At 39.2% G+C, this 24,851-nt stretch overlaps 1 protein-coding gene and 1 long non-coding RNA gene across 2 annotated transcripts; both read left to right on the top strand.

The window, feature by feature from the left end:
• Positions 1 to 10,404: 10,404 nt before the first annotated feature.
• Positions 10,405 to 11,422, top strand: LOC135082696 (uncharacterized). The gene is made up of 2 exons (XR_010259451.1): positions 10,405 to 10,672; positions 10,788 to 11,422. It is a non-coding gene; the product is annotated as an uncharacterized LOC135082696 (long non-coding RNA).
• A 220-nt stretch (positions 11,423 to 11,642) lies between these two features.
• On the top strand, positions 11,643 to 24,549 carry LOC135082938 (uncharacterized). Its single transcript, XM_063977706.1, has 10 exons — positions 11,643 to 12,160; positions 12,808 to 13,887; positions 14,075 to 14,500; positions 16,112 to 16,258; positions 17,721 to 17,831; positions 18,375 to 18,493; positions 19,254 to 19,322; positions 21,595 to 21,762; positions 23,211 to 23,332; positions 24,345 to 24,549. Exons 1-10 carry the CDS (start codon positions 11,884 to 11,886, stop codon positions 24,547 to 24,549), a joined length of 2,724 nt encoding a protein of 907 aa, XP_063833776.1. The 5' UTR covers positions 11,643 to 11,883.
• Positions 24,550 to 24,851: the final 302 nt, after the last annotated feature.

The raw sequence follows: 24,851 nt of genomic DNA, 5'->3' as shown, positions 1-24,851 counted from the left end.
GCTGCCTTTGCTCCGGTTCTCACTGTGCTACAGATAGGAAATGTCCAGAATTTGATAGGCAAAAGGGAATTAAGGAAACTATGGCTAAAAATTGTCTGTCGTATGGTGAAGCCTTGAAGTTACATCCACCCATTACCACAGAATACATAATAGTAGCAACAGAAATTGCACTCCTTTGTGTAGGATCAGATGCCGACATTTTAACGGTAATAATAATAATGCAAAATATCCAACGCACATGGTGCATTCGAAATCGCACCTTACACTACGCTCACAAGACCGCAATTTTTTTGTGTTCAGAATTGATCTACCTCACAGCTCAAGCGTCAGGGTTGAATAAGCAAATTAAAATAAATAAAAACTTAATTTTAAGAAGCATTTATTGTATTTACGATTGGTAAACTTTAATCTAGTGGTTTTTTTTATAATCGTACCATCTCTAAAGTACCTATTAATAAACTTCAGTGTTGCGATAATTCGAAATTGGACACACAGTTTTAAAAGGTGTAGTGTCGGAAAATAGACACGGTGAAGTAAAGTTAATGTTTTTATTAGCTAAATAATTTTTTTGCTACAGTTTTTTGTCATAAGTATTTCAAAATTATTTAAAGTGTAGTTTTTTTTTAATTATTTAATTTACTACAGTTAATTATTATTCCTAAATATTTCGATTTCCATTAAAGAAGAATAACAGTGCTGTTGGAACAATGAACCTTGATTGCGACGATAATCGACCGAGCGTGTATAGAAATACGCGTGTGCTCACAGGCGCGTCACGGCGCGTGGCGGCCTTGACTGATTTGCAACTTGAAGTTGTCGCGCCTATAGGTAATTATCTCGGCCGGCATAGGCGAGTGACGGAGGCCTGCCATTACTAAGTCATATGCAAGTGTCCTAATATCTTCTCCTCCGCCATCTCCATCAATTGGATATAACTCTGACTTACCTAACAATAGCAACAGGTCATATAATAAAACAGTTTACTTAAAACCGAAAGCCCCACCTAAACATGGAAAGGGCTATGATCGTGTAGCCCATAGTGAGTTAGTGAAGGATTATAATGCTCCTCAGCCTGAAAATGGATGTGCCCTAAATAACAATGACCCTAATTCCCTTTTTAACATACCTATTAAAGATTTAATCATTGCATTAATAACATCATTATCTAAGTCAAATTTAGTTTCTTTACCGTCCAACGTTGCCATACCTAACAATAGTATACAAAGTAATTCTCAAAATGGATCAAAGCTCCCTAGTGTTGCAGTGGAACTGCCGCAGCATTAGTAGTAAGAAAAGTGAACTTTTTTATTTAATTAACAAGTTTAAACCATTTGCTGTGTCTCTTCAAGAGACATGGCTACAACCTCATGTACATTTTAAAGTACCTGGCTTCTCTTGTATAAGAGAAGACCGAAGTGATGGCTACGGCGGTGTAGCTATCCTTGTAAATAGATCTGTTTCCTTCACCCACATACCCATCCCCCAGCATAATAGTGATTTCTCAATTATAGCAGTTAGTATATGTAATATTTCATTTGAGGGTAGGCTGCGTCGATGCAGCCGGACGTGTATTTGTGCGCTCCGTTTATTTTATTTTGGAAAAGTGGTAATAATGTAGTATTTCCGTATTTATTTTATATCGGTGTGTGGACAAGGCATCAGACAACATAACTGTGCAGAAAACTTTCAAAGAAAACTTTAAATAGTGGGTGCAAGAAGTGAATGTAATCCCCAAACTACGCGTACGCCGATATCGAGTGCGGGTGACGTCAATCCACAAGACTACGTTGCCGAACACCGCGCACCGCGTGACCGTCACAACCGCTACTTTCGCCCGCTCCGCTATACAACCGTTGGCCTAGCGGCAACTGTCGCCGCCCCGCATGCAAGAAACCTTCGTTCAAACCCCAAAGGAAGAAATTATTTTGCTTGTTTATTATCATTAGTAATTCAAGTCGTGTGTATTATGTCTCAAGCAAAGCAAAGATTTGGGTGCTGTGAGCGGCAAACTGCATCATCAAACTATTTAAGCTGTCAATCTTGTAGGCTTAAATATCACCTCGGATGTGTCAACATACAAAAGTCACTCAAGGAACTGACGGAGGAATATAAATCAGGATTTACATGCCCGTGCTGTCGTAGCAAGTTGCCTAAATCTGACAATACTAATACCCCCATTAGATCTTCTGGTCAACAAGCAAGCGAATGTGATCTGGGTGAATTGTCGTCAGAGAACGTTAACTATAGGCGAGGCACTAAACCTCTGCAAAAGAACACGACTAGCGTGACTACTGAAAACATTAGACAAATTATTAAAGAAGAACTTGAAAACGTATTGGATGGTTTTAGAATTAGCATTTTAAAGGAATTTGAGCTAAAAACTAAAGAAGTATTGGAGCGTTTCAACCACATATCTGACACACTTAAGGGAATTGAAGGCCGGCAGGAGGGCTTGAAGAAAGAAATTGATGAAAACTCAAACAGTATTCGCTTGTTAATAACCGAAAACACAGCTCTCAAGGACACAGTAGCTGATTTAAATGCTAGAGTTACTCGAATGGAACAACACTCTCGAGCCAGCAACTTGGAAATTCAAAACGTCCCTGAATATAAGTCTGAAAACCTTAACACCATAGTTAAACAAATCGCAGCAATCACTGACTGCAAATTGGAGGAAACTGACATACAACTGTGTACAAGAATAGCCAAAGTGAATAACGAGAGCCGACGACCTAGATCTATCATAATTAAATTCAACTCCCAAAAAGCGCGTGATAATTTATTGGCTGCGACGTTAAAATTTAACAAAAAATCAAAGAGTTTGAAGGATAAGCTAAATACCAGCCATCTTGGCATCGGCGGTGACATACAATCAGTTTTTGTGGTGGAGCATCTTTCTCCAGCCCAAAAGGCATTACACGCAGCAGCCAGATTTAAGGCAAGGGAATTGAACTACAAATTCGTTTGGGTGAGGAGCGGTAAAATATACATGCGGAAGACTGAAACCTCAGAGTACAAACTCATTAAAAACAGTCAGGAGTTGTCCGATCTTTCTTAGTGATCGTCTAGTTTTAACATACCGATATTTGGTGTCTGTTCTTGTCGTTTTTGTTTTGTTCTTATTGCTGAACCGTTAAAATCATTTCACTGTAATATTATGTCAGTTGATTGTTTAAATATATATTACCAAAATGTAAGAGGGTTAAATACAAATGCTACCGAGGTGCGTCAGCAGATAATTAATAGTAATTTTGATATATTCATACTTACAGAGACTTGGCTTAATAGTGGCTGTTTTGATTGTGAATTCTTTGAGAGTGGGTATTGTGTGTACAGACGAGATCGCGAAACATCTGCTTCAACTAAAAGACGGGGTGGCGGTGTCCTGATAGCGGTATCAGATCGGCTGAACTCAACACGCGTCACTGAATATGAAACCAGCAGCGAGGACTTGTGGGTTTCAGTGTTTTCCAGAGGTGAGAAACGAGTAAAAATGTTAAACATCTGTGCTGTCTACTTGCCACCGCCAGTGACAACTAATCATTTGAGGGTGTTTACTCACAGGGTAAATTCGATCTTGCAAACGAGTGATCATGAATGCACCCTGATCGCAGGAGATTTTAACATGGGGGGGATAGCTTGGCAAAAAAATCATGGTGATGATACTTCGACCTTAACTCCAGTGAATTACGGTAATTGTGAACTGCTGTGTGAATTTGTCGACTTTCTGACTTTTAATGGTTTAAAGCAGTTTAATGATGTGAACAATCAGAACAATAAAATTTTGGATCTAATATTATGCGATAAGGAGTTTTTGAATGTCAGAGAATGCTTGTTGCCAGTAAGAACCATAGATAAATATCATCCAGCACTCGAAATAGAACTGAAAATACAGATGGAAACATTGAGAAAATCTGTTCCAGTGAGTCGTAGTAATTTCTACAAAGGAGATTATCTGGCGATAAATGAATATCTGGAAACAGTCCATTGGACAGAGGAATTAGATTCTTGTCTAAATGTGAATGAGATGCTTGCTCGGTTCTATGAAATACTGCACAAGGTCATAGTGGAGCATGTTCCCATGACAAAACATCGCAGAGGAACTTATCCAAGTTGGTTTTCACCTCAGTTGATTTGGCTTCTGAAACAGAAACGTAAATATCATGGAAGGTTTAAGAGATTCGGCAATCCACTGGATAGGTTGGAGTTTGAATATTTGAGAAGTGATTGTAGCAAGATGATAAAATCATGTTATAGCGAATACATATACGCAATAGAATCTGAAATAAAGAAAAACCCAAAGTACTTCTGGACCCATGTAAAAAATTTGAAAAGAAGATGTTCATCATATCCAAGTACTATGATCTTAAATACTGAAGTAACATTCGACACCTGTAAAACACCTGACATGTTTGCAACCCATTTCTCTTCAGTGTATGAGGTACAAAATGACACTAATGGCTGCATTCATGTCCCAGGAGCGGCAAGGGAAAAGGTTATTGACACAATTGGTCATATTCAGTTCGGCGAAGACGAAGTGAAGCAGAGACTGAAAAGACTTGATATTACAAAAGCAGTTGGTCCAGATAATATTCACCCACTTTTTCTGGTAAGTTGTGCAAATGCACTGGCCCTGCCGTTGTCTATCATATTTAACTGTTCTTTGTGCACGGGTACGTTCCCGGATTTGTGGAAGCTGGCGAGGGTGGTACCTATTTATAAAAGTGGCAAAAGGGAATACATAGTTAATTATCGACCTGTATCCATCCTCTCAACAATGTCAAAGGTCTTTGAGTCCATGGTTCACTCGATGATCTACAAGCATATACATAGATATATTGTTACCGAACAGTGTGGCTTCATGGCCAAAAGATCGACAAATACCAATCTGACATTATTTTCGTCAGACTTAATGAACGAGGTGGATCGGGGGATGCAGGTGGACGCGATTTACACCGACTTTTCGAAGGCATTCGATAAGGTGAACCACAAAATATTGCTAGAAAAACTTTACACGCACGGAATAGCTGGCAGCATGTTGGACTGGTGTCGCTCATACTTGTCGGAGCGACCGGCGAGTGTGGTTGTGGAAGGTGAACAATCTGAACCTTTTATAGCGTCATCAGGAGTTCCACAGGGCTCAATTTTGGGGCCTTTGTTTTTCAACGTTTTTATTAATGACATAGCAGAAGTTATCAAGCATTGCAAAGTTTATCTCTTCGCTGATGATCTCAAGCTAACTAAAACGGTTACTTGCTTAGCTGACTCGAATTGCCTACAGGAAGACATTAACAACCTTCAGGAATGGTGCAGTAGAAATGAAATGTTTTTGAATTCCTCAAAATGTCACCACATCAAATTCACCAGAAAACGCAATAAGCTATCCACTGAGTACACAATTGCAGGTGATAAGCTCGAAGAAGTTAAAACTATTAGGGATCTTGGAGTTGTAATGGATAGCCAGTTGCGATTCACGGAACACATTGACAAAATAATTAAGGAAGCAAATAAATCTCTCGGCTTCATACTAAGAAGTACAAAGGGTTTTAGAAGGAGTTCTACAGTCATCCTGCTCTATAATAGCTACGTTAGGAGTAAGCTTGAATACTGCAGCACGGTTTGGTGTCCAGGATATAATGTGCATATCAATAGGATTGAAAGAATTCAAAAGAAACTGATCCGTAGTCTGTCTTATCGTTTCAGGATGCCGAGAACAATTAAGGCCTACCCAGATAAAGCAAAGTATTTTGGTTTGGATCCGCTTTCTGTGAGACGTGTATATATGGATATGACCTACCTCCATAAATTGGTGAACAACCACATTGATAGTCCTGTCTTGCTGGGTCAGCTTGCCTATAACGTGCCCTTGAGAATACCACGTTACCCTTGTGGATTGTTTAGAAATAGATTTTGTAGGACGAGGATGGGTCGCAATTCACCAATTGTTCGTGTATCTCGTTTGTACAATGATCTCAGCAAAAAGTTGCCAGAACTTGATATACATTTTCAAAGTCTCGCTGGTTTCTTAAAAACAATTAAGACGGGTGACGTGCCCCTGGTGGCATGCATCTAGGAGGCCTCTTATTATTTTATTTTTTTGTTGCTTTCTTTTTGTTGTTTAAATTCAAAGTTGTAATTAGGTACTATATTATGTTATTGTATTGTGTAAAGTTCACGGGTTGCTTACATTATAATATTATGCATGCTGTGGTTATCGTTTGTGTGAGAGCAGTTAGCTAGAGACCTTTGGCTTAATTTTTTTAATTGTGTATAATACTGTATCTCATGTTGATAGCCCAATAAAATAAATAAATAAATAAATAAATAAATAAATAAATAAATAAATAAATTTGTGTCCCTTTATATTCCTCATCCTTCCTCAGCAATATTTGATGAAGTGGAGAATTTATTAGTTAATATCCCAAAACCAGTTTTAATTATGGGAGACCTCAATGCCCAGCACCAGTCCTGGGGCAGCTCTAGATCAAACTTCTATGGCTCTAGAACTTTAGATATATTGGATCATTTAAATTTATGTTTATTAAATACCGGTGAGCCTACGCGACGGACTTTACCTAACGAAGGTATTAGTATACCAGACTTATCTATTTGCACACCCAATTTAGCTTCTTCTTTAACCTGGACAACATTAAGCTCGTCATTCGGAAGTGATCACTTTCCTGTTGTAATTACATTTCCTAATGAAGTAGGTAAAACATCCGAAAGGCGCCCACCCCGTATGAAGTATAGGTTAGCTGATGCAAATTGGTATGCATTCCAACAGGAAGTTCAACGCCAGATCCCCTCGTTACCTAATGTCTTTAGTAGTAATCATTCAGAGTGCGCGGAAGCAATCTCTCAATTGCTAATTAAAACAGCTGATGAAATGTTTGCCACTAAAAACCATGATTCAAATAAAATCCCTTCTCCTCCCTGGTGGGACCAAGATTGTTTGACAGCTGTCAAAAATCGGAAAGAGGCAGAGAGGTACTATAGGTCTGAATCTACTGTTGAGAACTTTGAATATTTGATGGAAGTAATGAGTGCCACCCGGAAATTGCTCAAGAAAAAAAAGTGGGAAGGCTGGCAGTCCTTCTGTTCATCAATATCTCCGGATGTTTCCCCATCAGTAATTTGGTCCAATGTCCGTAGATACAGATCTATATTTAAAGAGCCTCAACCTTATAACATGGATGATACTGTAATAGACCAATTTTTAGATAAACTAGCCCCTCCTTCTGTACCATTATGTGCCGCATTTACAAACCCATCCACGAACAATTCCCTCCATAGTAATTCTGGATCTTTGAATGAGCCCTTTACTCTCTGTGAATTAAAAGGAATTTTGTCCTATGTTAAAGATTCGTCACCAGGAGAGGATGGAATTCCTTACTCCTTTTTCTCGCACCTTAGTGATTCTAGTCTTTCCTATTATTTAACATTGATAAATTCTATAATGCTTAACGGTAATGTCCCAAATGCATGGAAATCACAAGAAATAATTCCGATTTTAAAGCCTGGTAAATTAAGCTCTGATGCTAATTCATATAGACCGATTGCACTTTTATTAGTAATTTTTAAATTGGCTGAGCACCTTGTTAAGAATCGCTTAGAATGGTTTGTAGAGAGCACAGGGTTATTATGTAATAATCAATATGGTTTTAGAAAGGGTAGAGGAACTATGGACAGTATTGGGATATTTACTACCGATATTCGCCTAGCATTTTCTTCTAATGAGTCACTTATAGCGGCCTTCCTAGATATCAAATCTGCATATGACAACGTCCTAATTAATTTACTTATTAATAAACTTCACCGACTCAGAATTCCATCTATATTAGTTAATTTTGTTATTAATATACTCTCAGAGCGATATATCAGTGTATTTCATGATGACCGCTTCTACAAAAGGTTTGTTTGGAAGGGATTGCCACAAGGATCCGTCTTAAGTCCCTTGTTGTTCAACTTGTATACATATGATTTAGATTTAGCACTCAGTAATCAAGTCAATATACTACAGTATGCTGATGACTTGCTTTTGTATATCTCGGGTGCCTCTGTCCAGAACATAACTAATTCTTTGACAAATAGTTTGCTTGTTCTCAAAAACTGGTTAGATGAAAATGGCCTAAGTATTTCGGTTCCCAAAAGTTCTGTAATTTTATTTACTAGAATGAGAGTGCCTCCATCTGTATCCGTTCTCTATGATGGTAGCGCCATCCCAGTTAAAAATGATACAAAATTTTTGGGTGTCACGCTAGATGCAAAACTAACTGCCGTCCCTCACTGTTACAATATAGCTGCTAAATGTGAAAAGTTACTTAATATTCTAAGGTGCGTTTCTGGAGTCTGGTGGGGTGCCCATCCAGCCTCATTAAGACTGTTGTACAATGCAATCATAAGAAGCGTATTGGACTATGGTAGTTTTTTCTTAGAACCATGTAATTTAGTTGGCTTAAATAAATTGGATGCAATCCAATCTAAAGCACTTCGGATTGTGGCTGGTGCTATGAAATCGAGTCCGATCAATGCCCTTCAAGCCGAATGTGTTGAGCCACCTTTGAGATTGCGCCGCCAGTATTTATGCGACAAATACCTATTTCGCGTTCTTCAACAATTAAATCATCCAATTTACAGTAAGCTTAACAGATTGTCTGATTTAGTTGATACTTCCCCTTATTGGTCTCGCAAATCCCCACCTTGCTTAGTTATAAGTTACCGCAAATTTGTATCTATTCAAGCTCCAGTACACAGATCCTGCTTCCTTCCGCTTTTTACTGTCAATTTTGAGTCCCTGATCCTTAGTCCGATAGTTCATCTTAATTTAGATGTAAACAAAGATGACCGAAATGCTGATGTTAAATTTCGACAGATATTAAGTGAAAACTGGCATGGTTGGCATCATCTTTACTGTGATGCATCTAAACACTCACCAACGGGTCACGTTGGAGTTGGCGTATTCCATCAACAATATCGAATTTTTCAACAAGTGAAACTTCCTCCTGAGTCGTCTGTTTTTACAGGGGAATGTTATGGAATATTTAAATCCTTAGAGTACGCCCTTCTCATGAGATTAGACAAGACTGTTATCTTTTCCGATTCCAAAAGTGCTTTGCAGGCATTATTAAAATTTCCGTTTAAGAGTAATACCAGTTATCCCGTTATCATGGAATGCAGACAATTATTGTATAAATGCCATTTAAACAGTTATTCAATACATTTTGCTTGGATACCTAGTCATAGTAACATTACAGGGAACGATAAAGCCGATAAGCTAGCCAATGAAGCGATTGAATGTGGAGATATTTATCCATATACAAATTATTGTCATGATTTAACAGCAACCCTTCCCAAAACTTATCTCAGATCTGCCTGGGAGGAGAATTGGGAAGTGACTACTCAATCTAAGGGGAAGCATTATAAACTTATTCAACCATCTATTCCTTTTAAGCCATGGTTTGCTAAAATGAACCTTTCAAAAAGAGTTACTACCACTTTGACGAGAATGAGACTTGGTCACTTGTGCACTCCAGCACATTTGGCCAAAATTCATGTTATAGACAGTGATATGTGTTCCTGTGGATCTGATGTGGGAGATATGAACCACATATTTTTTAATTGTAGCCTTTATGACCGTTCCTCTTTTATTAGCTCGCTTTTATCCATCCATGTTCCTTTCCTCTATCACTTGCCTCTTAAACTCTAATGATAGTAATATCTATAATATTTTAGCTGCATTTATTACTCATAATAACATCAAGCTGTAAATAGTGTATGATAGTATTTTTATGTAAATATTTTATATTTTTATCCTTATTATCCTTAACCACTGTAAACACTGATCCCATCCTATCACACAATATCTTTGTTCCGTTTCCTTCCGTAACTATAATTCGTTTCCCTACCTTTTAACCTAATCCCACCCTGTCTAAACGCAAAACGCAATGTCCGAAAAACCAAACGCAAAATTCAAGAACATTCTTTGTCAAGAACCACATCAAGAACCTCGTCGTGGCTAAACGCAATCCGCGAGAGCCATAAAGAAGAAAAAAAAAAAATTGATAGGTAAGTTTACCTAATTACCTGGTAAACCCTTTTAATTTTCGTCTGTATGTTTTTTCATTACATGATGAGTAAATAGTAGGTAAATGAAACTATTTCTTATTGTTGTTTATACAACAACTTAATTATTTAGCTTAAAAACTAAAACAAAGCAATTTAACTCCAAAAGACAGAATTTTATTCAGACCGAAGAGTGGAAAAACATGTTTGAGTTTAATGGCGGGAACACGTTTTATGGCATTGAGCATTAGCTTTTGTGCCACGATTAAATTTTAGCTATTATCTCTCTACAAAATACATAAGATTTTAGTTTTTATGTTTATATAGAATTAAACTACTATAGGTGTACCAGAATCTCATGGCAAACAAAAATATTGGAAAAGTGTGTTTTTCATATGGCAATTGTCTATGGTTTAATTGTCACCTGTCAAAGAAAATTATGAAATCTGTCAGCCGCTGCAAAATTTTTGTAATCTCTTCTTGACTATTTGTTATTTTTGTGAAAAAGTCGAAAAAGTTCAAGCAAGGCGTATTGTTTTCAATGTGAATTGTAAAATAAGGCATAATTCAAAGTCGATCTTTGATTCTAAAGCGCGTCGTCGAGTTGACAGTAAGTTGGACTGAAATGTTTTGATACATTTAGTTTATTACCCAACTGTGTCAGAAGGAGGGTTGTGTTTTTTTATATTATTCTTACTTAATAGCTGCTTTATCGGGGTTTTCAGGTATATCTCACAAATTGGTGCAGATGTTATGACCATGTAAAGAAAATTGAAAAAGATTTCATAAAGCAAGATTGAATAATGGAGAAGTTTCCAATTTTTTTCTTTGAAATAAACTTGAAATAAATATAAGTAGAACTAATAATAATTGTGAAATAATCATGAAAATATCTGTACAAATAAATAAGTTACAGGGCCCTAAAGTTGCGCATAACTATTCACGCCATTTTGATCGGTGTATTCACACAGTCATTCGGAGTACAAACAGTAAATCACCCCTGATCCAGCCAGTTCATTTTTTTTTAAATCTAGCAGTTTTTAATTTTTCAGCTAGGGTCACTCAAGATTCTTTCTTAATAAAATGTAACCTTTTTTTTAAATAACCCAGACCTGGCCATATACAAAAAGAACGGCACCGCCTATGTTTCAGTTCCACGCGAAAATATGTAGGTAATTTAAATAATTAATTTCTCAGACATTTCTTTTCTCACAGACGATTTATTTAATTTCCAAGACATTTTCCTATGTTAAAAACCTGATGTATAACAACATTCTTCCACCACACATACCTACCTAAAATGTATATTCGTACTTCATGTTCATTAATATTAGTCATAAAAGTAAAAAATTAAACAGTATCAAGATCGTTTATTCCAATTTCCCCAGTATTGCTCTCAACAAAGTTTATTTTCCCTATTTGCCATGAGATTCTGGTACTATTATATTATGTAACGTTTTATAAACAGATTAATCGGTGTGTAATTAATAAATAAAAAATCCACGTTTACAAAGTAAGCGTCAAAAAAAAAAAAAAAAAACTGTCAACAGCTAGCAGGTGACAGATGTTTACGCGCCAAACAACAATGGTTGCTGCTGGCTAACGTTTGGAGAAGCGTTAATTTCTTGTTTTCTACACGTTTTACCGAGTGATCTAATTGATTTTGACGCATAGATGTAATAATTAGCATCGTTAGTTAATGAGACTCAAAATGTGTTGTGTTTGTGCGTGTCCATCAGATAAAAGCTCTGAGAAATAATCTACTTGCTCATTCCATGCTCACTTGCCATCGTGACTGTGTGTGATTTAGTGAAATTGTGAATGTTTAACATCGGAGAAATGGCTGCGACGACGCCGCGGCGCTCATCACGCATCCCTCATGCCCACACGCCGAAAATGTCGGAAAGAAAGAAGGGGTTATTCCAAGGCGACATGGAGCCAACAAGGGAGTCTCTGACGACCCACCGGCGGCTCCCGGTCGTGGATAGTGAGAGTGACAGCGAGGACTGCGACCTGGGCATCATCAGCACCCTGGACTCCAGCTCAGGAGACGAGACTGAGCATGGCACGCCGAGGAAACCCAATAGAAATCTATGGCGTAAGTTTTTTTTTGTTTTGTCACTTTCTCCCCATTTTGTGGTATTTTTCACGTATTTTTTACTGTAATGTTTGATCAATTTGTCATTTGAAAGCTGAAATAGATAACATTGTACTATGGCACTGATTCTTAGGCCAATGACCCATGTAATTGATGATTGCCAAAATAGATCTGGTGAACTCATTTGAACCTATTCAGTTAAAAAACAAATCACTTGTTTTGATAGATCTTGTACACCCTTATAATTTATGAGTTTACTTGACTTTGGGGCATGTTTTTTGTATGGTAGTATAACCTACAATGATTTTTGCTAGCTTTTAAAGTTAAAGCCATTGTTTATCATTGTGTAAAGTAGGTCATCTAGTCATCTAATTGTCTGAATTAGGAACAAGAGACAGCTATGAAAATATTACAAATTTTAACAAACCAATGACAATATTTCATCATTATGCAGTTGACTGCATTTGCATTGTTCAAGGTTAATGTTTTCTTTATTTAAAATTATATAATTGCTCACATAGCATAATTATTTATGTTAAACTGCAATTATATAAGGTCACCTTAAGATTTGGTTGGTGTGGATAGATAAGGCCACACTTTAATTTACCCTAAACTTATATCCATTAACCTATTTTCTTTTGTTACAGCTGAAACAAGGAGCCAAACGAAAAGGTTCAAAGAGACCCAAGATCTGAAGAACTTCATCAAGTCTCCATTCACACTAAAGAAGTACCAAACTCGGTACTCATGCCCAGAAAAATTCTCTGGTTCCATATCCACTCCGGCCACACCACACTTCCACAACCATCCCGGCACACCGTCGTCCACCCATTCATGTAACAGTGTACACACTACCTCGTCTACCTCAAGCAGAGCCAGAAAAAGCCTTGCAAGCCTCATCGCTGACACAGAAAGCTGTAGCAGCTCTCTGAAAGACCTCAACTTCGATACCGACTCAGGAACTGACTCCAAGGAAAACACTCCAACGAAATCTATCCGTAGATCCAAGCGTAATCAGAAGACACCCCAGTTCCTCAACTTCAAGGGAATCCTGATGGAACAGAAAAAGAATATCTCACCAATGAAGACTGCTGTGGTGTGCCTTACTAAAATGGATATGAGCAGTGTGCTATCCCCCACACAGATGCTGAAAACACCTCACAATACGACTGAAACTAACCAGTCGCCCCCCAAACTGGGCCACAACCGTCGTTCAGTGGTAGAGATTCAAGAGAGCCCAGAATCCACTTGTGACAGCGAGAAGAGCCACAAAAGACTTAGAAACGACAGCCTATCTGACTCCGGTCCAAATTCCAAATATCCTAGACTAGATAATATTGTGCCCAAAGCCCGGTTGTCTCTTTTCAACTCTGATAGACTTAAGGAAATCCTTTCTGCTAAGTCTTTCTATGGGAAGACCAATCCGGAGCTTAATCCCAATATTACAGCTAAGATATCTAATGCTATTGAAGTCACAACCACCCAGCACCGCCGTCCACTCTCGCAGTCCCATTCTAGCAGACGTAAGAGGCGTCCAGGCCAAATCAATTCTGGAGTCAGACATAAGATCAGGAAGCCTAAAATCAAGAATAAGATTATTATCAGAGGGAATACGTCTATGAACACAACAGCAAATACAACTGTACTGAACAACAGTACTATGTCGAATGTGAGCACAAATGACTTGACTATGAAAAGTCAGAACTCTTCACAAGACCTTGGTATTGGTAAGTTTCTTTTTCTCAGTTTCATTTAACTAATAACTATTTTGAATGTAGCTAGTAAACAATTTTAAATATTAAATTACCATAACCAAATCATCTCTCTTGTAGTATTGTAGAAGGATATTCTATACCAAATATAAATGTGTGAATTTTAAAATGTTACTGACAGAAAATCTTCTTTCTTTCACAGACCGAGCTGACCCATTTGACTCGGAGAAGCAAACAATTGAAGCTCTCCTCAGCCAGTGGACGGAAGAGGAAGTTCCAGAATCAGAGCTTTCATACTCCAAGCCAAGACAAGAAGTGCCTTGTTTCAACAGCACGGTCATTGAAGAGACTAACTCAATTTTTGAGCCGGTTACCGCAGTTCCAGTCCCCGTACAAAGCATACCACAGGATGGAGAAGCAGTTATTGTGGAATTGGGAACACAAAACCACGTCACATTGGCACCAAGTGCTGCTAAATTGGCACAAAGTGAAACCTCTCACAACGAAGTGAATGACGTGGTTATGTCAGAACCTGGACACTCAGCAAACCACGGAGACATGACGAAGAATGGACAGTTCCTGCCTGTGGAAGAAGGCTACATATTTGTCGCTGAAAATGGAGGACCAGGTAATTTTACTGTTTATTTATATTAGCTATTTCAGATTAGCAATTAGCAAGGGACTGAGACTGTGGCCGCATCATTAAAATCGCTTCAGTTAGCTGTAAGAGCGAAGCGACACCGCTACGGCACCGCAACGGCACCGCAACGTAACATCAACGTCCGTGTGGCATTACTCTAAGTTGTGCCCCAATGCTGGTCCAGTTGCAGTCTACTCATTTGACGTTGAGGAGTCGCGGCGCGCCGTCGTGACGATTTCTTCAACAAATATGGTGCTAACTCACCCTATTCTATTCTGCCAAATAAATTGTTTTATAATATTTATAAATGTTTTCACTTACTCTCACTCCATCATCATCATAATTATTAGGTCATTTAGACAATATTCTATGAGCACGACTCTTTTTCTAATTTACCAAGCATATGGCAAACACTGAAAATAACTGGCACTGCAATTTATAACTTAATTACACACAACCTTGCACTATTGACACACATTGCCAAATAAATTAAAAATAGATAAATTCATAATGAGATCAGTTTTGAAAGTACTAAGCTTTATTAACAAATCTTTGAAAAGCCTCAAATATTGGTAAATGAAGATGGTATGCCCATAAGATTTGAGTTAAATACAAACACAATATACTTTACCTGTAGGTACAATGGGTACCCACCACCCATGCAAATGATCACAAATTCATCACTCTCTCATCTCAAGTTCTTGTAATTGTTAAAGAGAAAACAGTCATTGTATGCAAATATAACTTAAAGTAAACAGTGCCAAATATGCTTAAACATTGTTGCCTGACTCGACTGCATATTTTGAACTAGCTTTTGCCCACGGCTTCGCCTGTATGAAACGTTACAAACTTCCAACCCCTGTTTTACCCCCTTAGGGGAGTTTCGTAAAATCCGTTATCTTAGCGGATGTCTACACCCTAAGAGAAACCTACCTGCCAAATTTATAGTTTTTAGGTATTTTAGTTTCTGAGATTTTGTGATTAATCAGTGAGTGGTATTTCGCGTTTATATGTATAGATTTTCTTGCTTGAGGTCATAAGTCTAGGTCATTCATTGTTATTACCTGAAACATATGGAAAATAATGCATGACAGTATATTAATATGCGAAGAAAAGAAGGACACGTGCACTCAGTTTTGAAATTAAAATAAACCTCTTATTTTCAAAACACCTGATCATGAAAAATGAAACTTACTAAGTAATATTACTTGAAGCACCTAAAGACTAAAATGAAAGAGTGCTGGTACATACTACGAGTTGCACCAAAGCAAAGTTGATATTTTTGTGTTAAAATAGTGTCAGCCCATAGTACCTTATATTCAGTTGTGAACTGCTACTGTCTGAAATTATGATGATGATTACCATTTGAGTATAGATAGAAAGTAATGAAGCATTAATTAGATACAATAGCGCTAAGGACTGCTTTATTACAAGCTCTGCTTATTTTAGGGCCCCCAAATTGGTTGTATACCCAGAGATTTGAATGCTCTATTACCACTTACCACCATAATAGTAACAATAATTAATATGGCTAGGTATTTACATTCATAATTGGAACGATTTCTAAACCAAAAACTAACCAACAACAAAATATTCCAGTTCAAGAAGAACTGCCCGACTTGGACGAAATTGAGCGCGAGCTGAAGATGCTTGACGAGCAAATCCTCAAGATGGCGGAGTCCAACAATATCAACCCGCAAGCCGTGATCGCGTCTACCGAGACTCTGGCCGTACCCGCTGTCACCGGTAAGTGTAAAATAATCCCTTTATACCTACTAAAGCTATAGTCTGGTCTGCAAGCACGTAGAATTTTGTTCAATGACCCCAAGCTACCCATCCTTATCGCTCGCGCGTAATTATATTGCTGTCGCGACTGTGCGACGGGCGCCCGCAGTGAGTGTGCGAGCGCGACAGCAACATAATTACGCGCGAGCGATAAGGATGGGTAGCTTGGGGTCATTGGACAAATTGGACATAATTCTACGTGCTCGCAGACCGGGCTTTAACAGGGAATAAATAAATATAAAACGCGACTGGAAAACCAGTCGGCTACCGCGTTGGCAACCATCAGCTACACTAAATGACTGAAGCGGCACGATATACTCGGTGACAGATGGTGAAGGAGTGTTCTACTGGGGATCTCCTTGAACATGTTAAAACTGCATGGAACAAATCTGCTTATAGTTTGGGACTGATTGCAGATGTGCGCAAAAAAAGTACCTACTTACCATGTTTCGTTCTAAGTGTCTAAAAGTGGTGGACCTGCTTAAAAATCTTTCTTACCCCTGCCCAGTATCAAACTCCCCAACCCTTCTGACCAGTGTTGGTAGGGTGGGCCAAATCCTCTATTTGCCTGTAGGCCTAAGATGCGCGCCGTGATAACTTTTATCGACGTCAAAATGTTATGTATGGGAAAAAATCGATAAAATGGCGTGATTACAGGTCTCCTAAACCCTTCTGGCCAACATAAGCAGTGTAAGCCAAATCCTCCATTTGCCTGTGGTAAATTAGAGGGGTCGTGCTTTTGAGTTGACACTCCTGAGCTAATTTCGCCAGCTAAATGAAGTTGTAGAATCGGGGATGCGAAAAAGCTCATTAATCATATTTATAACTAGCTATTTATATGTATAGCTGCAAATCTTTTAAACACAATTTGAATTTAATTGTCTCATTGTCATGTGTTTTTCCGGATGCTTATAGAAGCTGCACATTAAATAATAATTAAAGGTAAAAAATACCAGAATGGCTGTGTAATAATTATATTGATTGTAAGCTAATTACATATAATAATAAATACGCCATGTCAGATGGATATTAAAGATTGTGTTCCTATTATTATGACTAATTTCTGTGTGGTCAATCTAACATATATGATTAGGTTTCTTGATGCTTACCTAACAGCATGAAACTGTAATTTATTAAATATAAAAATATTTTACGTCGAAAAATGTGTCCAAGTAAAATTATGTTCATGTGGCTATAAGATCTTTTAAGATCTGCAAAATTATGTTCATGTGGAAGCAGTGGAAGTCCTTTTGATATCTACAAATCCCATCTTAGCAGTTAAAACACGTTAGTGTTTGAACAGCACATAGCTAAATACTACATCATTTCATCTAGTTGTAATTAGTGTTATTTCGTAACTAAGTATAAATAAAGACTTGGATTTGTCAACTATACTTTATTAAAGTCGTAAGTTTATTTTCAGATGCCACGACAACGATGCCAGTTGACGAAACTGTGAAAGAAGACAAGTCAACGAAATTGTTCCCGATCTTCAGCAATCCCAACCCTGGGACTAGTACGCCCACTGGTAAAGGTCAGTAGTACATTACCAACATAATTTTATTTGTAACTTTAAATATGACTTAGCCACTAGGCGGACTGACGATCTGATGAAGGTCGCGGGAAGTACTTAGATGAGGGCAGCGCAGGACCAGTCTTTGTGGAAATTCATGAGGGAGGCCTTTGCCCAGCTGTGGACGTCATATCCTTGAGGGAGGCCTTTGTCCAACAGTGGACGTCATTTGGCTGAGAAAATCGAAGGATGGTTACACTACCTCTATGCGTAAATGTCGTAAGTGGCGACTTAGGGAGAAATATGCGAATATCAGGCCTCCCTAACCAGTTGCAGTGTGGGGAGTGTAGGTCAAATCCACATTCTCCATTGGAGACTAATGCCCGTTTTCACCATCAATTGCTAATTTTTAAGTAATCCCTATGATAAACAGGAATTTTGTTTTCATAGGGGTCACTTAAAAATTTGGGATTGATGGTGAAAACGGGCATAAGTGACCTATGATGATGATAAAAGTTATATGATTCGAATAGATAATTTATTATAAATATTTATTTTGAATAGGATCGGACAAAAATAACAAGAAACGTCTACCGAAAACCACCAGCGACCAATACGTCATCGACGCGGGACAGAAGAAGTTTGGCGCCACTCAGTGCAAGGAATGCGGTGCCATTTACCAGGTAAATAATTATTACTTCATTGTAGATTATTTGTATATTGCAATAAGGTTGAAAACCAGTGAAGTGAGTGTAGATCAAATCTGGCATTTGCTTCTGGTAAAGAGTGAGTTGTCCTGGTGGCCCATTTATTGTCTCGAAGCAGTGGTAGGGTTAATACTGGACGTGTAAAAGTGCTTTTTGAAAGCCTATTTGCAAAAGTGCCATGGAGACTATGCTCGGTGTTTCTTTACGAGATCGAATCAGAAATGAGGAAATCCGTAAACGAACTAAAGTTGCCGACATAGCCCCGAGGGTTAATATAAGCTGAAGTGGCAATGGGCAGGGCACATAGTACGCAAGAACTGACGGCCGATGGGGCAGCAAGGTTCTGGAGTGAAGTCCGCGTACCGGAAAACGCAGCGTGTGACGTCCACCCACAAGGTGGACCGACGACATCATAAAGGTAGCAGGAAGGCGCTGGACGCAGGCCGCTACCAACCGGGTAACATGGAAAGCATTGGGGGAGGCCTATGTTCAGCAGTGGACGTCCTATGGCTGATATGATGATGATGATGATTTGCAAAAATAAATGAGTTTTTTAAAAGTTTTATGTGGAGACTCAAAATAATGTAGTCCCACATATTCAGGGCACATCTGTGCACCACAACATGCTCTTAGCTGGCGGGATATACTGAGATTTTGGTACGAATCTTAGTGCTTAATTAAGTGATCTTTCTTTCACTGTAGGTTTATTAAAGAAATATCATTTTATTTGTTTTAGATTGGAGATCCACAGGATGAGCACGACCATTTGGTTCATCATAACTCGACTGATGTTCTTAAGTTTAACGTAAGTTCTTTTAATTGCCTGCAATGCCTATTTTTATTGTGTTAGTGTTCCATAGATTATATTTTAAAATAATAATATGTAAACTTGAATTGTATTGACAAGCCTAAACTAAAATTTCAAATATGCAAAATAACTTTCGGGTTTAAAAACTAACTAAAAATCTGTGCCAACGTTAAACTATTGTAATGTTTTACGGTCATAAGTCATGTTTTTAAGGCGTTTTTCATTTAAGGTGAGGAGGTCGTATTTTAAGAAAAAACGTAGTGTTGGGTTCTACATACAATATTCGCTGGGTGCGAAGTACTAGGTGGGGGAAACATAATCGATCGCAGCGCTCATGGTGGTCAAAAGTAGAAATAATGTAAGCTCTGTCATCAGATGTATCTGTCAATGGCAAAGCGATTCTACTTAATTGTAATTATTGTTGACATTCCACCAGCTCGCACTAAGCGTTTCGATGACTCTTTTATAATGCGAACAGCTAGGGACTGGAATTCGTTGCCTGCTGCTGTCTTTCCCGAAAACTATAATCCGGGCCTCTTCAAGGCGAGAGTGAATAAGCACTTACAGGGCAGATATGTACCATCCTAGACTGCATCCCACTTAACATCAGGTGCGATTGTGGTCAAATACCTGCCTTGTTATGCATAAAAAAAAAAATTAAAAAAAAAAATACATTTTAATATCATTCATTAATCGCATGAAAAGGGTCCTACTGGGAACTTAAATAAAAGAGTGGACTGTATTTCGATAGGGCTGGTTTAATAGCCGTTTACAATTTGGAAATAACTAGACTATACAACGTGGTAGTACAAAAATGAGTCACAGTAGTTGTTGTGCACAAATGTTTGCCTTATGATGAGAGCGTGAATTATTGAACTCTGCCCTTGTTTTGTTCTTAATTCTTATACATCTCGGACTTGTCCAGCCAATACCAACAACTTTCCTTTAAATACGGTTTGTGGTTGGAATTTGATATTGTAACACTCACAAACCCTGTCTTCAAAACAATACTCATTTCGATCTGAAAACGATATTTAATTTATTACTAGCGATACAGGAACATTTAAATATATTTACTGTTATATAATGAAACCGTTAAAGTAGCTTTTTCTTTTCGTTTTACTGTAAAACTACAACTATAAATGAAGTAAACAAACCCTGACACAATGAAAATTAAACACACTTTTTGGACTTACCTCATTTGATTTGAATGACCAAAATGATTTCAAAACCTTTTTTCCACCCAAATCGTGGTATTACAACAATTTGTTAGTCGAAAATATTTGTTAATTTTTCATTTCGATATTTTTTCACAAATACACGACTTAAATGTCAATGTGACAGAGCCCTCAAAGTTGTGGACGCTATAGTTCCAAAATACTGGACTGTCCCGTCGATGACATTGACAGTGGGGCGCCACCGTCAATACCGGATCGCTGGTTCAGATTTTTGCCATGTTGGAAACCATATAGTTGAACGATGGTAGCGCTCCCCTGTCATTGAGTTTGGCGGGACAGTTCAGCGTGGGTCATCTATAGTTGGCGCTGTAATCGTGCACGGAGCCAATAGGTATATGAGTTCTTTTGACAATATGAACATATTGTGGTTTAAAGGGTATAGGGCCATGGATGCGGGGGTCGCAAAGGCAAATGGAATATTTTATGTATGTATCGCATAACTACCTAATTTGTCATAAATCACTACGGGACTATTCCCACCTCGCATTCCCACCGCTACAACTCCTGTGTAGCCAGGATCTACAGCTTGATCGCCAATAAAAAACCCAACCAGTGAAGGTCAAGTATGTCACGGGGAAAGTTAAGCTGTCATTGAACCTGCAACGAAATTAATTAGAAGAACATAAGAGTTCGAAGTTAAGGTTCCACTTAATAAATCACTAAAGCCCGGTCCGTGAGCACGTAGAATTTTGTCCAATGACCCCTAGCTACCCATCCTTATCGCTCGCGCGTAATTATATTGCTGTCGCGACTGTGCGACTGGCACCCGCAGTGAGTGTGCGAGCGCGATAGCAACATAATTACGCGCGAGCGATAAGGATGTGTCCGTCGGGCTATGTCAGCGACTTTAGTTCGTTTACGGATTACCTCATTTCTGATTCGATCTCGCAAAGAAACACCAAGCATAGCCCTCTCCATAGCACGCTGTGCAACTTTGAGCTTCTGTATAAGGCCTATAGGGGTCATTGGACAAAATTCTACGTGCTAACGGACCAGACTATAGTGATATTGAACTGTAACATGTATTTCAGGGTTGGAAAGAAGAATACGTAGTGGAACGCACTCCTACTGGGCGGTGCATCCGGGTGCGTGGCGGAGACTCGGGCTGGCGCAAAGTGGAGACACTTCTGGCACGCGTGGTGCATCCACAATTAGGCTACGGGGCCGACTTGCCCCGGGAGAAACTGCACGCCTACACTGTAAGTATAGCACCTACACTATGTACTATTCACTTCTATTAGTCATAAAGGACCCACTTCTGGTCACAAAGGACCCATTTCTGGCCACAAAGGACCCACTTCTGGTCACAAATACAACTTCTGGCTACAAAAGGCCCATTTCTAGTTACACAAGGCCCACTTCTGGCCACATGGACGGACCCACTTCTATCCACAAAAGTCCCACTTCTGGCTACAAAAGACCTACTTCTAACTACAGACTCGTTTCGGGTTACACAAGACCTATTTCTGGCCACAAAAGACGTTCTATTTTTCATTCAGTATTCCAACTTGAACTTCCTTCCGCCGTGTGGTGACGGCAGAGTAGAATACATCTGTCACCAACCCCTACTCTTCCCACGGGTGTCGTAAGAGGCGACTTAGGGACTACACATCAAACAGAGAACGGGCAGCAGCGCTCTCTGAAAAACATCAATCTTTTAAACTGCGATCTCCAACCCGCCTGCCAAGCGTGGAGATTATGGCAAATCCTTCCACTATAGTGGAGGAGGCTCATAGTCCAGCAGTGGACTGTAAAGGGCTGTTGATGATTCCAACTTACACAAGGACAAACTGCATGCTTACACTATAAGTAACATACCTAGAGAGGTTCCACACACCTCCACGGGGCGTAGTACCCGGGTCCACAGCTGGGCTACGGGTCTGACTTGCCCCGGGAGAAACTGCACGCCTACACTGTGAGTACCATCAACGGTAGTTGAATCATTGCAGCCTACGGTAGTCTACTTCTATTTGTCATAAAAGACCCACTTCTGGTCACAAAGGACCCACTTCTAGCCACAAAAGCCCCACTTTTGGCTACAAAAGACCTACTTCTGACTAAAGACTCGTTTTGGGCTACACAAGCCCATATCTGGCCATAATGAACGTAGTTCCGTTTTTAATTCAATATTCAGATTTACTTAGGTACAAATTGCATGCATAATATACTGTTAAGTAACGTACCTGGTGAGGTTCCACACACCCCACGGGGCGATGCATCCGAGTTCCGACAGCTGGGCTACGGGTCCGACTTGCCTCGGGAGAAACTTCACGCCTACACTGTGAGTAGCAGTAACGCTTCTGGCTACATAGGACCCACTTCTGGACACAAAAACTCACTTCTGATCACAAAAGACTTCTTCTGACGTCTTCTCAGGTCGGCGGATCGATATCAAATGTTCCACTAGGCGGCGTTGGCGATCCGCCATCTTGTTTTGAGAACGTGGTTTGACTTCCGTTTCCGACAAATATTATTATTTATTGGGATCAACTATTTGTCCAATTTTTTACATAGCTTGTGTTCTTTCAACGCCATTAATATTTTTTTTACCAAAACATCTGTTTTACACACTTGCATGCAATTTTCGATAAAATTTATTTTTCTCATTATCATATCTCCATGTTTTATATAAAATGATTTGTTCCAGGCATATCTGTACATAGAAAAGAAGCAGATTGTTGGCTGCTTAGTTGTCGAGCCCAAGATGAAAGCCTACAAGTTCATCCCGGGAGATCCCGACTGCTGCAGCGTAGAGGAGTACCCCGTCAAGTGAGTATACACATCCATACTCATAATTCATGTTATACATTTATGGGAACACTAGCTTTCCGCCCGCGGCTTCGCCCGCGTGGAATTTTGTGTCACAGAAAAACTTTGTCGCGCGCGTCCCTGGTTCAAAACCCGGAATTGAAAAATCCTATGTCCTTTCCCGGGACTCAAACTATCTCTATGCCAAATTTCATCAAAATCGGTTCAGTGGTTTAGGCGTGAAAGCAAGACAAACAGACAGAGTTACTTTCGCATTTATAATATTAGTATAGATGAAGTGAATGTCTCTATTACTCCGATTTACTCTTTCATACATGAGGATATTGTATATTGGTGTGACTACGGGACTATTCCCACCTCTCGTTCCCACCACTGCAACTCCTGTGTAGCCAGGATCTACAGCTTGACCGCCACAAAAACCCAACCAATGAAGTTTAAGTTTGTCCCGGGGGAAAGTTAAACTGTCATTGGACCCGCAACGAAATTAATCAGAAGAACATAGGAGGAGTTCGAAATTAAGGTTCGACTTCCCTCCATTGCAAAGCGGATGACAGGTGACAAATAAAGGTTTAAAACCTTTAAGAAAAGATTATGATATTGGTGTGACTATTTATAAAACAAAACAGACCTCAAAATTCTTGATAGGCGTCCGAATTATAGAAGGACGTTATATTTTTTTTTGTTGCTTAAAACACTGGATGTAAGTGTATTATCTTTGTGATGTACACCACATAGAAAATAAAAAAATAATGGCACATTTTAGGCCGTCAGTCTCATTCCGGTGAGCGGCCAGTTATTCGAAATGGATGTTTGTTTGTTTATAAAACATTTTTATTGCTATTCTACGCTTTCTCAACTCAATAGGTATCTTGCTATTATTTTCTGGGAGACGTCATATTTGTAAAAGATTAACTGGTATAAAACACATTTTTATTTTTAAATACATGTTTGACGTTTTTAAAAGACGTGTATTACCGGATGATGTTTTAAAAGGATTTTTGATATTTCCCAGATGCGGCGTGTCCCGTATCTGGACGCACATGCAGTACCGGCGGCGCGGGCTTGCTCGGGCGCTGCTAGACTGCGCGCGCGCGTCCTTTCTCCACGGCGCCGCGCTGCAGCCGCAACAGCTGGCTTTCAGCGCGCCCACGGCCGCCGGTAAGGGACTTGCTGCTAAGTACTGCGGGACTGACAACTTTTATGTTTACCTCGACTGAAAACCTGGATATTATGGATTACCTAGGCTTTGTTATTGGGATTTTATTAAAACAGCCACCTGGATATTCTGGACTAGGTACTTTGGTATTTGGCCTTCTTATTAAGATTTACCAGCGGCGCGGGCGCTTCTAGACTGCGCGCGCGTGCCTTTCTCCACGGCGCCGCGCTGCAGCCGCAACAGCTAGCTTTCAGCGCGCCCACGGCCGCTGGCAAGGGACTCGCTGCTAAGTACTGCGGGACTGACAACTTTTATGTCTACCTCGACTGAGATACCTGGACTATCATGGGACTAGATTACTAT

The sequence above is a fragment of the Ostrinia nubilalis genome, chromosome 22 (genome assembly GCF_963855985.1).
Source record: "Ostrinia nubilalis chromosome 22, ilOstNubi1.1, whole genome shotgun sequence".
In the NCBI taxonomy this organism is placed as follows: Eukaryota; Metazoa; Arthropoda; class Insecta; order Lepidoptera; family Crambidae; genus Ostrinia; species Ostrinia nubilalis.
The sequence above is the reverse complement of the archived record's forward strand: the minus strand, read 5'-3'. Positions and strand labels throughout refer to the sequence as shown.